This window comes from Camelina sativa, chromosome 14 (assembly GCF_000633955.1).
Source record: "Camelina sativa cultivar DH55 chromosome 14, Cs, whole genome shotgun sequence".
Classification (NCBI taxonomy): Eukaryota; Viridiplantae; Streptophyta; class Magnoliopsida; order Brassicales; family Brassicaceae; genus Camelina; species Camelina sativa.
The window spans coordinates 8,228,318-8,241,013 of record NC_025698.1 but is presented as its reverse complement, the minus strand read 5'-3'; the positions used below and the strand labels follow the sequence as shown (position 1 = coordinate 8,241,013).

General features: G+C 36.2%; 3 protein-coding genes across 3 annotated transcripts; 2 read left to right on the top strand and 1 right to left on the bottom strand.

The window, feature by feature from the left end:
• LOC104740432 (protein TIFY 11A) lies at window positions 651-2,300 on the top strand (the record flags this gene model as incomplete). Its single annotated transcript, XM_010461023.2, is given in 4 exon segments — window positions 651-858; window positions 1,226-1,313; window positions 1,425-1,817; window positions 1,907-2,300. Coding segments are annotated over 4 exon segments (900 nt in total). The 3' UTR covers window positions 2,139-2,300.
• LOC104740431 (oligouridylate-binding protein 1B) lies at window positions 3,936-7,393 on the top strand. Its single transcript, XM_010461022.2, has 12 exons — window positions 3,936-4,162; window positions 4,634-4,695; window positions 5,108-5,210; window positions 5,329-5,405; window positions 5,512-5,573; window positions 5,669-5,756; window positions 5,847-5,922; window positions 6,017-6,047; window positions 6,144-6,263; window positions 6,383-6,468; window positions 6,582-6,758; window positions 6,859-7,393. Exons 1-12 carry the CDS (start codon window positions 4,058-4,060, stop codon window positions 7,129-7,131), a joined length of 1,260 nt encoding a protein of 419 aa, XP_010459324.1. The 5' UTR covers window positions 3,936-4,057; the 3' UTR covers window positions 7,132-7,393.
• LOC104740430 (protein phosphatase 1 regulatory subunit 12A) lies at window positions 7,552-12,413 on the bottom strand. The gene is given in 12 exon segments (XM_010461020.2): window positions 7,552-7,845; window positions 7,941-8,133; window positions 8,135-9,118; window positions 9,220-9,716; window positions 9,862-10,679; window positions 10,761-10,913; window positions 11,000-11,027; window positions 11,117-11,217; window positions 11,305-11,493; window positions 11,578-11,689; window positions 12,076-12,277; window positions 12,395-12,413. Coding segments are annotated over 10 exon segments (3,150 nt in total). The 5' UTR covers window positions 11,637-11,689; window positions 12,076-12,277; window positions 12,395-12,413; the 3' UTR covers window positions 7,552-7,717.

Here is a 12,696-nt window from a genome sequence, read left to right as displayed (position 1 = left end):
TCGTAAGGAAAACGTGCGTGGGAATTCTAACGAAATCTTTTTTTTGAAGTTCAATTTTTTTTTACAAAATCTGACCGTCGATGATAAACAAATCAAACAGTACCAAAACAAGAAAAATAAAGGTGAACATATGTTTTATGATAAGACAGGGCAATAAATTTGTTATACCAACTCTCAGCAAATATATAAATTACTTGCATAGTGAAATTAATTTTCTTATCATAAATAATTAACCAAAAAATTCCCTTCTTTCACACGAGATTGATATAGTTATATTTAGTGAAAATTGTTGTCGTTTGATGGAATATTACTAAATATGTTAATACTATAATCTAATGGCTTCATTACCATAATATACTCCAATGGCTTGAATACCATAATTAAAAAAAAAAGTTGTGTTGTAGTATTTTATATTAATTAGATTTTGGTAAAAGTATATCGAAATAAAACTTTAATAATAGAAAATTCCTTCTTCTTTTTTTCCCCATTAATTTATGGGAGGCTATTAAAGTCACATGAGGCTATTAAACTTATTGGTCGAATGAGTTTTATATATAAAACATATATGAGCTTAGCTCGACACATCCTCTACGCACCCCACAAAAAAAAACGAAAAGAAAAGATAAACAATACATACAAAAATAAAAAAGTCTGGAGAATATTTGCTTCTCATGTACAACATGTCGTCAAGAAATGAAAATGTTAAGGCACAAGCGCCGGAGAAATCAGATTTTACCCGGAGATGTAGTTTGCTCAGCCGTTACTTGAAGGAGAAGGGTAGCTTCGGTAACATAGATCTTGGTTTGTTCCAAAAACCTTCTTCCGGTCTAGGGTTTACCGGAAAATCCGATCCACCTGGTACTTTATCTCTTCCTCTCTCATGGCCGCCACTTTTAATTTAGTTCTGTTTTTTTTTTTTGGTTTTGCCAGATTTACTATTTTTTGTTTGTTTTGTTTCTTCAGTTGTAAGTCAGAGTTCTAAGCCAGTTCATTAGAATCGGAAATAAATGATCCCTAAGACAAGTACATAACAAAATAGAGAAATTAGGTGTGATAGATATTGATTGAATTTTATACGGTTCATAAAAATCCCATACGACATGTTATAACGCCAAAAACATAGTTAATTTTGCAAAAAAAAAAAAAGGGAAATAATTCGTTTGATTCTAGTAAAGCTGGACTATTAAATTGTTCACCAAAGTTTATACCCTCTTGTATTATTCAGGGAAACAAAATGCGTTGCAGAAGGCAGACCATTTCAAAGGCGCACCCTCTAACTCTTCTGGATGCAAAGTCAAAGATGCTGACCTCAGGTCTCTCTTTTAATCCTTGGATTTTGTTTTTGTTTGGGGACTAGGAAAAGGAAACCTAGTTAACCCCGGTTTTAAATGGTCTTGTTCTGATATCTGGTTTTTGGTTTACAGTGAATCACAGCCAGAAAGTTCTCAGCTGACCATATTCTTCGGAGGGAAAGTTATAGTATACAATGAGTTCCCTGCAGACAAAGCTAAAGTGATAATGGACGTCGCTAAACAAGCCAAGCCTGTGACTGAGATTAACAACAGTCAGACACAAATCAATGTCGAAAACAGCAACAACAGCAAAAGTAACATTCAGACACAAATCCATGTCGAAAACAACAACGACAACAAAAGCAGTATGGTTCTTCCTGATCTTAATGAGCCTACAAATACTGCTGATACTGATCATAGTCACCCTACAATGGAGCAACAGAAGCAGCAAGAACAAAATCAGATCGGGGACCGTATAGCACGTAGAGCCTCGCTTCATCGATTCTTTGCTAAACGGAAAGACAGGTATTTTGACTTTATCATATACTTTTTGGAACATGAATGTTCCATTATCCTCAAAAGCTGCGTAGTTTACAATTTTTTTTCTATTACAGAGCTGTAGCTAGAGCCCCATACCAAGTTAACCAAAACGCGGGTGATCATCATCGTTATCCTCCCAAGCCAGAGACTGTAGCCGGTCAACCACTAGAGCCAGCACAGTCGTCACAAAGAACGAACAATGCTGTTGCTCAAACCATGGCCCATCCCAAGTCAGATGGTGATAAAGATGTTACTATGGACATTGAAGAAGACCAAAACGCGAAAGATCTCGATCTAAGGCTATAGTACGTAATATTTGTTAAATGTTTTTATTAGGAACTGAGCTTCTAGATTAACGTTTCGATCCTCTTGACTTATTTGAATTGATTTTTGTTTTGTACTAAAGTATGTAATCATAATCTAACTTGAATATTTATAAACGCAATGGTAAATTTAGATAACGACATACATAGGAAGTTCAGTTACAAAACCAGAAATATCAAAGACTACTACTACACTGCATTTAAATAGAACAGAGGGACTGATAGAGTTTGTAACTCTAAACTATCCACCATTACAAAACAAGAACCCTAATATCGAAATCTGGATGGATACTTTCTAGAATGTAAATCAGCATCTAAGAAACTCATATGTAGTTAGTAGCCAACAGAGTTTATCACCTCTGCTTCACAAACCACAATGAAGCATAAGTCCCTCCAATAGTCTCGACTTCCTTAATATATACTAAAATAATCTCAAATAAACACTCTTATCCTGACACAGAGTCATCTCGTCAACACTCTCACCCTCTTTAAGTACACTCTTAGATAGATTATCAGTGACTTGAATCAAGAACACGAGCAAAAGCCCCTGGCGTTGCAATTACAGTTGAGGTTTACAACTAGAGGAATTCGAACCGGGAGAATTAGGGTTTGAACTCAATTCTTCAGACATTGCGTAACCGATGGATGAAGAACAAGACTTGATCGAAGACTGAAAGCGGAATCCCGATTTTAGGGTTAGATTCGCTCTGACTCCCTGACAAGTGAAGTGAGTGGAACCCAAGAAGTGTCACTAACGTAACAAAAGGGTTTAAGGACCAAACAAGCCAAGTGTCAGTTAAGTAACCAAATGGTTTAGGACCAAACTGGTTCGTTATCTCCTTCAATATTTTGTGTCTACTCTAATTTCCACCAAACATTTTTTAGCTGATACGTGAATTAAACGATTTTTTCTTTAAAAAAAAAAAATATAATTAGTACTGATGGTAGTGAAAACAAACATTATGAATCAATTTTACAATGAAAGATCATCATCATCTTTCTAATCAAGAACTGGATTGTAGATGAGGAATCTGAAAAATCAATTTAGTTAATTAAACGGTTTAATCGTTAAATTATTAAGTTGATAGGGTGTATCTCAAGATTTCATTAAATACGGGGATGTCTGTTGCAATTACGTGTCAGGTTTAAAGTTCATTGAAGGCGTGTCTGATTTGAGACAGTGATTTGGGCTGAGCCATAAGTCCATAACTAATAACGTGGTAGCAGTTCATTGGCTGTTGTGTTTTTCTTTAATTTTTTTTTAAAAAATTATTTAAACAGGTCTGTGACATTATATTTAGCTTATCGAATCCATGCGTCAAAAAATCGATGTTCAAAAAATCGATGTTCAAAAAATGAATGTTCACAATCTAGACGATTTTAGGTGGTTTAGGCGAATATAATAAATATATATTTAATATTATATGCATAATTATACAAAATATATATAAAAATAATAAAAATATTAAATCAAAAACAAAATAATAGACAAAAACATTATTTCAATTCATTTTAAATAATATATTAAACATTTATAATTATGTTTATAGAAATAAATTTTATAAATTTTAAATTTATACAATTAAAAATGTTTAAATATATTAAAATAATAATATTATAATTTTAAGCGTTTAAAACTATTGTTTAGATGGCGCTATAGCGGCAGACGCCTAAAACGCTTTTTCGAACACTCAAAAAAATAAATAAGTAAATCCAATAAATTCGTAAGAGCCACTCGATTGCTTCCTTCGCTTTCTATCAAGTATCAAGAGACTTTTTTTTCTTTTTCTTTTTATTTGTCATAAATTTTTCTCGAACACCGAAAACACTTTTTCGAACCCTAAAAGACAGAACACACAGTAGTTTTTTTCTTTTTTTTTTTCTTTTTTTCCGGGAGAGAAAATGCAGAGGTTGAAGCAGCAGCAGCAGCAACAAGTTATGATTCAACAAGCTGTTATGCAGCAACAACAGTCTCTCTACCATCCTGGTCTCCTCGCCGCTCCTCCGGTTTGCTCTCTCTTTTTCTCTGTTTGTTTGTTTCTTCTTCCATTTCATTGCTCGATTTGGGTTTCTAGGGCTTTTTCCAAACTCGGTTTCACTTGTTGTTCTCCTTTTTGTTTTTTTTTGTTCGTATAAGGACCAGGATTAGAAACTCTCCTATCTATGGTTTTATTTTGATTGGAGATGTTTGTTCCTCTTGTTTTTGTTTCATCTGACTGGGTCAAACGATAACAAAGTAGTGAAATTTATGAGATTATCTCTAATAGACATTGTTGTTGTAGTCTTAGTTAAGTTTATTTTAAAGTGTTTGTCTTATTATTTGATTTTGGTTCACCAACTCCATGACAAACCTTTGAGATGATACTGATTCGTTATATTGGCTTAGTCTCTGAGACGTTAGGAAGTAAAGTTTTTCCCTTTTGTTTCTTTCTTTTCATTTTCTTTCGTTTCCTTTTTCTTTTTTCTTCCTTTTTGCAGATAGAACCAATCCCAAGTGGAAATCTTCCCCCTGGTTTTGATCCAAGTTCTTGCCGCAGTGTGTGAGTGTTAGGTTTCTTTTTTCTTTTTTTCTTTTTCATAGTATTTTTGTTCACTTTTATGTATGTTTTTGTGTCTTTCCGCTTATTATAATCTCAGTAGTGAGCTCTAGTTTACAGTCTTAAAGCCTTAAAATTAGTCAGGGGAAACAATAGTGCATTGTAGTTATATATAAACACATATATTGTTACAAACTTACAATTATGCAGTTGAGAAAGTTTTTCATTAAATATGTTTGTATTTGACACCATTTCTTGAAAAGGTTATCCTTTGTTATTAAGCCTTTATTGGTGATTTTTTAAAATTGAAATTGTGGAACTAGGAGACATACCGCTTTTAATTTTTGGTTTGGTTTTGTTTCTTGGTTCTGTTTCCTGTTGAGATTTTTAGTTTGTCTTCTTTGAGAAATTGCAGGTACGTTGGAAACATCCATATTCAGGTGACGGAACCTCTGCTTCAAGAGGTTTTTGCTAGCACTGGTCCTGTAGAAAGCTGTAAACTAATTAGAAAAGACAAGGTTAGTGTTATCTTGCACTCTTAGAACTATTATAGTTATAGTCTTAAAAATGTATCCTTATATCTCTTATTAAGAAAGTTTTTCCTTGGATTATCGCTAATGTTTTGATTTTGAGCAGTCTTCTTATGGGTTTGTCCACTACTTTGATCGAAGATCGGCTGGTCTTGCAATCCTTTCTCTCAATGGAAGGCATTTGTAAGTTAACGTACTTGGTTATAGCCTTTGGTTAATTTAGCATGAATAAGATACTCTGAATTTCCTTAAGTTTGGATTAGTTTACATTGGTTAATGTAATGTGCAGGTTTGGGCAACCTATCAAGGTTAACTGGGCTTATGCCAGTGGCCAGAGGGAGGATACATCAAGTCAGTTCATATTCTTATGCTTAATTTTCTTTCTAAAACAGGATTTTGGGTATTCTATTGGTGGAATAACGCACTTCTGTGATGCTCATGTGCAGGTCACTTCAATATATTTGTTGGGGATTTGAGTCCTGAGGTTACTGATGCAATGCTGTTTAATTGCTTCTCTGTCTATCCGACTTGCTCGTAAGTTTCTTTGCTGTATACTGCTGATGCCATATGAGCATGGAAGTACAAGATGTGCGTGAAATCTTCTAACATTGTTGTTGTATGTAGGGATGCAAGAGTTATGTGGGATCAGAAAACTGGACGTTCACGAGGTTTTGGATTTGTTTCGTTCCGTAACCAACAGGTATTTGATTGTCTAACTCTCAAGTCCGTTTGTATGCATTGTCCTTTACCTTGGCCATTTTATTGATTGCTGCCATTCTTGTTTCCTTGTGCAGGAGGCCCAGACTGCAATAGATGAAATTGGTGGTCAGTATTGCTACTTTTTATCGCCTTGATAGTTAGTGTTCATACTTTGTCATTTGCCCTTTTGGCTAACTGGAATATTTCTCATCTGATTTTCAGGGAAATGGCTTGGAACCAGGCAGATACGTTGCAACTGGGCGACAAAGGGAGCCACTTCTGGTGAGGAGAAACAGAGCTCTGATTCCAAAAGTGTCGTGGAACTAACCAGTGGTGTCTCTGGTATGTTTTAACTACTACCACTCATTAGATAGAGAATCAAATGGAAACAGAGAGAAGCCTCAAAATGGTCTTAATTCTTACACGTTGATATTTATATATTGGCTTATTTGTTTTTGCAGAGGATGGTAAAGATTCTAGTAATGGTGAAGCTCCTGAGAACAATGGTCAGTACACAACTGTTTACGTCGGCAATCTTGCTCCAGAGGTAAAAATACAAAACATTGTGGTGATACATATACTATTGACTTATTACAACCTTCATCAACACCGTTATTATTTCTTGGATCAAACAAATATATCATCGTTGGATTTTTTCAGGTTTCCCAGGTTGATCTTCACCGCCACTTTCATTCCCTTGGTGCTGGGGTCATTGAGGAAGTCCGTGTTCAAAGAGATAAAGGTTTCGGATTTGTGAGATACTCTACTCATGCAGAGGCAGCCCTCGCTATTCAGATGGGAAATACACATTCCTACCTCGGTGGCAGGCAAATGAAGGTAAAAACTTGCTAAAATTAAATTGTTTTTCTTTAGGTGGGATTCACCATTCTTTCGGTTTGGGAATGCTAAACATCTTCCTTTTTGTTGTTGTTCCTAGTGTTCTTGGGGAAGCAAGCCAACTCCAGCAGGAACAGCTTCAAACCCGCTTCCTCCGCCAGCTCCTGCACCAATCCCGGGATTCTCAGCCAGCGATCTTTTGGCTTATGAGAGGCAACTAGCGATGAGCAAGATGGTGGGAATGAATCCGCTGATGCATCACCCGCATGGACAACATGCTCTTAAGCATGCTGCAATGGGAGCCACTGGTTCAAGCCAAGGAATGTATGATGGTGGTTTCCAGAACGCTCAGCAGCTCATGTACTACCAGTGAGTTCTTCCTTGGAGCATTTATTTGAGTGAAGAGTTTTTTTCTTTTCTTTCCTTTTCTTTTTGTTATGTAACGTCTTCTTTACTGTATCTTTTTCTTTTCTTCTAACTTTATGTTCTTGTTATAATGTTATCATGTAGCTGTGGCCTGTGGGTTTGTGGTTTGTGTTTTTTTCCTTACTTAACTACGATTTACGTTTTTGCTCGTCTTCACTTGTTTCTCTTCCTGTGTACTTTGATTTAACTTAATCTTATTTTATATTGGGTCTATAAACGTGTTCTTAGATCTTATTTAGAATTCTTTATTCTTCGTCACAACAATGGTCACAATCATCATGATCACTTCCAAAGATCGTGCTCAGAATAGTATACTGTATAGGGTGTGATCATTACAGTTAGCAATGTGTAATGCAGAACAATGCCATTTAGCTCTGATATATGTATATTTAATTTGAAGTTCATAAGTATCAAAATAATGTTGATCTCTTTTAGATTTAAAAATCGAATCAAGTATTTAACTTTCAACACTGCAAACTTTGTACTTGTGCTGTTGTAAAGGAAAACATAGAGAGTTCGGTTCTGGTCTTCTGCTATCTTGGCTTCGAGTCGTTTCCTTTGCTACGGAATGTAGAAAGTGAGAAGAATGATCGCTTAAATTCACCATCTTTCACTTTAAAGCTCCCTTGATGATGATGCGGCTGAATCAAATTGTTTAAAGCTATGAAACACGAAACACAAAACACAAAGCTGAAGATCATAGGACTTTTCATAACACCATTTTACGTAAAGAAATGAGATATAAATAGATGTTACCTTGTTCATCCTCAGAAAACTGACTCTGAGAAGATGCCATTCTTGATTTTCTTAACTCATCCGATGATCGGTAAGCAAAGTCATCGTCTCCTTCAGATGTTGTTACGGAAACCCAATCCATTAGACTATCCGCAGCACGAGTTTTCTTCCCAAACTTGAGAAAACGTTTGATCCCTTTCGTTAAATCCTTCCGTAGAGTTAGGAACAAGAACAGGACTCTGAGCTGTTGATCCCCATTTCTTCCTCATTCTTGAACTCCAAGAAGCTGGACTTCCCATGGGAGAATCATCCACTGAAGCATCAACATCCGAGTGCTCGTGTGGATAAGAGAACGCGTGTTGCAAGTTTGAGCTCCACGAAAGGGGACTCTCACTAGGTGAATCCAATAACGAGGCAACATTATGCTGCAATGTTGATGACGGTAGAGTATTCGCAGGTAAGTTTACATGAGAAACTGATCTCAGTGTAGTGAAATTTTCATCCTCTGATGAGTTCTCAACTATTTCAGTAAGTGAAGGCGTTTCATCACCAATATCCTCAACTACTAGAGTTTCCATTTCTCTAGCTTCTTCTTCTTCTTCTTTGACAGCATTATCCAAAACTTCTTTTTCTTCTTCTTCTGCTTCGGATTCAAGGTCATCAAGTTCTTCAACTTTAAAATTCTCTGATACATCCTCATTGTCTTCTGTGTTCTGCTTCTGATTCCTCTCATTGTTCATGATATCATCAGAATACAGAGTTGTCAACTCTGTGAATTCTATGTTTGCAGAGAAGCTTTTCCTTAGTGATCGTGGTCTTCGTGGCACAACAGGAGACGGTATATCTTCCTTTGAAGTCTTCTTATTACTACTTCTCACCTGTGTTCGCATCATGGTAGTAGTAGTAGTATTTCTACCAGCTAAAGAAGATGGTTTTGTGTTTTCCTTTTTAAGATCAGAGAATTTAGGGAGAGAAGATTGTGCAACCAGGTTTATGTCTGCTGTTTTTCTCCCTCTCCCGGAAGTATTAATGTTTGTGTTTGAAACTTTACCTGACGGTTTCGAGACTCTCGAGCTTCGGTTTGGTGATGGAGCCTTTCTTACTTGGGAGCTCCTAGAAGCACTTTTTCCAGTGGGCTGTCCACTGACTGGTTTCTCTTTTTCATTTTCTTCTTCACTCTGTAATGAGCTTATAGGATGCTGTGAAATATTAAAAGTAACTACTCAATCAAGTTGCAAAAGAATTAGACAAAATTTTGCTATCATCATCATCATCAAAGAGAAACTAAATGATTTGATACCTGACACTTTTTTGTACTCGTCCGAGAATTAAAAGATCTGAACTTCTCTGCACGTTGGCGGGTACTTGATATCGAATCCTGCCTCTTTACGGAAGCAGTAGAAAACTTAGCCTTCATCTCAGTTCTACTTCGGTCAAGAGCTTCTTGCATTGACTTCAACTTAGTTTCTTTTGAACTCCACTCTTCTCTTAGTTTTGCATCCCTTTTCGTCATATACTCTTCATACAACTTTCCTTTAGAGTCATCTGAGAATCTTAACTCAGATAAGTTCCGCCGCATTACAACATTACCGTGGTCTTTATCGTCACCAGCCTTTATTTGCAACTCATCATTAAATCCTGGAAGGCTTTCTCTAGACATTCTTGTCCTCTGTGTTTGATCCACAGATGTCGCACGAACTCTATTATTGTAACTTTTCCCAGCTGATTCTGCATTTACAAGACTAACCTCAAGATCATCCTCAACACCACATGATTTTTGTCTCTGTTCATCAGATCCTGCAGAATCATTAAGAATCACAAATAATAGCTTTCAGTTTTAGTATTCAAAAGACCTTAATATGATTTTCAAGATCTTTTAAATTCAGAACTCTGTTTGGTAAATTTCTCTATCAATTCTTTATACTCTTCTGCTAAAACTAACCTGCAGAAACTGGTTTTGTAGAGGTTTTTAAGGCTGGTTGCCTATCTGATGGAAACAGCTCTTTCTTCCTGCCTTTCGATTGACGTTCATCACTTTTGATATCAATACCACCTGCAACATGAGCCGACCGAGAACGCGAGTGTCGATAAGGAAACATGACTGATGACTGTGCCACATTCTGTGATTTGGATGCATAGTTTTCCTCTTCACTCTGCATGGAATTGCTATCAGTCATGACGTTCCCTGGCCTATCAGTCTGGTTTTGAAAATCACCAGATTTACTTGAACGCACATCATCTTCTTCCTTTGTACTGTTCTCTTCAGACTCCTTGGGGAATGTGGAATCAGGAATGGACGAAGGTGTACTCAAAAGACCTTCTTCGGTGCTACCACAGTCAGACTTCTTATTATCCATTGTAAAATCAAAGCTCATGTCACTAACAATACTCCATCTTCTCAAAACAGACTTCTCAGGGAATGCTGATGAGACATCAGAGGAAAGTCTCTTCAATTCTGTGGATTTCGCAACAACTACCGGTTTGTTTCCCGTAGAGTTTGAGATTTCCTTTTGTTTGCTCTCAAAGAGGTTAATCCTATCTTGTACGCTAAGTCTCCTTGTATGATGAATGGTCTTAACCGTAGAAGATTCTTCCAAACTCTCATCGTTTTTCTCCTCTTCATCCTTTGTGCTGCTCTTAGTACTTTGATGGGTACTGATATGTGTTTCATTGACTGATGTTTGTGTATTAGTATTCAAGTTCTTGGTGATCAGGTCTGGTCTTCTTTGCGATAGTGAAATATATTTGCCGCATGCTTCACTGATAAAAGAAAGATACTCAAATCAAAATCGAGAGATAATAATTGCAAGAAGATGAAGCACCAAGAAAAAACTAGCTTACTCTAAACGATGTGCGCCAAATCTATCAGCAAAATGTTGGAGATCAGAAACAGTTTGAGGGTCGAAACCATTAGCTGACGCATGAGTAATCGCGGTGGTTAAGTCCTTTTTAATTGCCTCGAGTCTCAAATCTATAGCTCTTGAGAGCTCCTTCCTATACATAGACAAAGAAAAAGCAATGAACAAAACAGTTTTAAACACGCAATTTGATCCAATGTAACAGCAGAGACATTTACTTACTTTGTCGCATCTGCTACGCCTCCATCTTCTGAAAAAGAATAGGAGAAAAAAAAAAAATAGGATCAAGTTTGGACGTAAGCTTTGAATTTGATTGAGCTAATGAGAAATAAAGCATACCTTGAGAATATAATGTCCGAGCTGCTTCCAACTGTGACATCTCCAAATCAAATGTATTGACTCTTTCCAACAATTCTGGACTACTAACATACTGAACAAATCTGGAAATGAACAATATAAAAAAAGGCCACAGATCGTTAGGAGCTAACTCATAACAAAAGAAAAAATGAATTCTTTTTGAAACCAACCTTTCGAGTGTTCTTTTTGTGAACCAAGATTTTAGGCCATTTTCGCTTTTTTCAAAATCCAGTCTAATAGAGGATTCTGTTCTCTGCGAAGCTTGTGATTCAAGAACTCTCAAATGATTGAGAAATGGTTGTATCAATCCTGAAGCCAGTTTCTCGTTTTCTTCATTACTCCATACAAACAGTTCACATCTGAAACATAGATATGAACCAAACTCATGAGACCAAAACCTACAAACCGTTTACCATATTTGTACAGGACAAAAACAAACTCACCGTGAATGTTTGGGAGAAAGCTCAAACACAGCATAGTCAAGAACAGTATCCGCCTTCATATCTCGCACAAGTGAAAAGACTCTTTCTTAGAGCAAAATGTGTGAAGCGTTACCTGAGGAAACAAAAGAGTCGAATTGATTGTTTAATCAACAAACTTGGTCAATCAATCTCACGAGATTGGTAAGTAAATAAATGTAACAATAAAAGCTTTAGAAAAAGAAAAAAAAAAACGTATTAGAAATCAATGCAACAATTATAGATAGTTTAGATACAACGCAGCTCCATAACTAATAGTATAACCGATCACTTCCCAGATCTGACCACCCCCAACACTAAAAATTCGAAAAGACAAATTCCAAAAAATCCAAACTTGACTCATCCGACAAAACAGAATTCCCAAAATTCTAACTCTAAAAAATCAAATCCATCCCAGAATTATGCTAAAAATAATCAAAAGCAAGAAACTTTGAGCTACTCAAAAAAGTCAGAAGAACTTACGACAAATTAGCCGATCCAGCATTGATCAAAATTCGATTTTCTTCCGATCAATCTTCAAACTTTAGTAAAGGTTTTTTTTTAACAGTGTTGTTATGTATGAATACTTGTTACTACAATGGTGTTTGCTGAAAAATGCAATCTTTAAATATTCCCAAATCGAAGAAAGAAGTTTGCTTTTATCTCTTCTCTCTCTCACCATGCCCTGAAACACACACACACAGAGTCTCTCTTTATGTAAGAAGAAGATACTGTAGATATATAATGTGTGGAGAAAAAAAAAGAGAGAGAGAGAGAGAGAGAGCTTGCTTCAGAGAGACACCTTTCACCTTTTTATTGTTTCCTTGGCGTAACAGTCTGTAATGGGAAAAATACGAAAGACGCAGCATTACTAGTAGTCGTAGTTGTCAAGAAGAAGATACCACGGCGGCCATATTTTACCAAATCACCCCTCCTATTGGACCATGTTGCATCCACATTCCCACAATAATATCATAAAATTTTGGTATTGGAAGTGGTTTGTTTGTAGTATTGGGGGTAATAGTGTAATAGCCAAACTCAGTTGGAGAGATGTGGTCAAGGTTTTATTACTAAATGTGGACCAAACATGGAAACATCCAATGA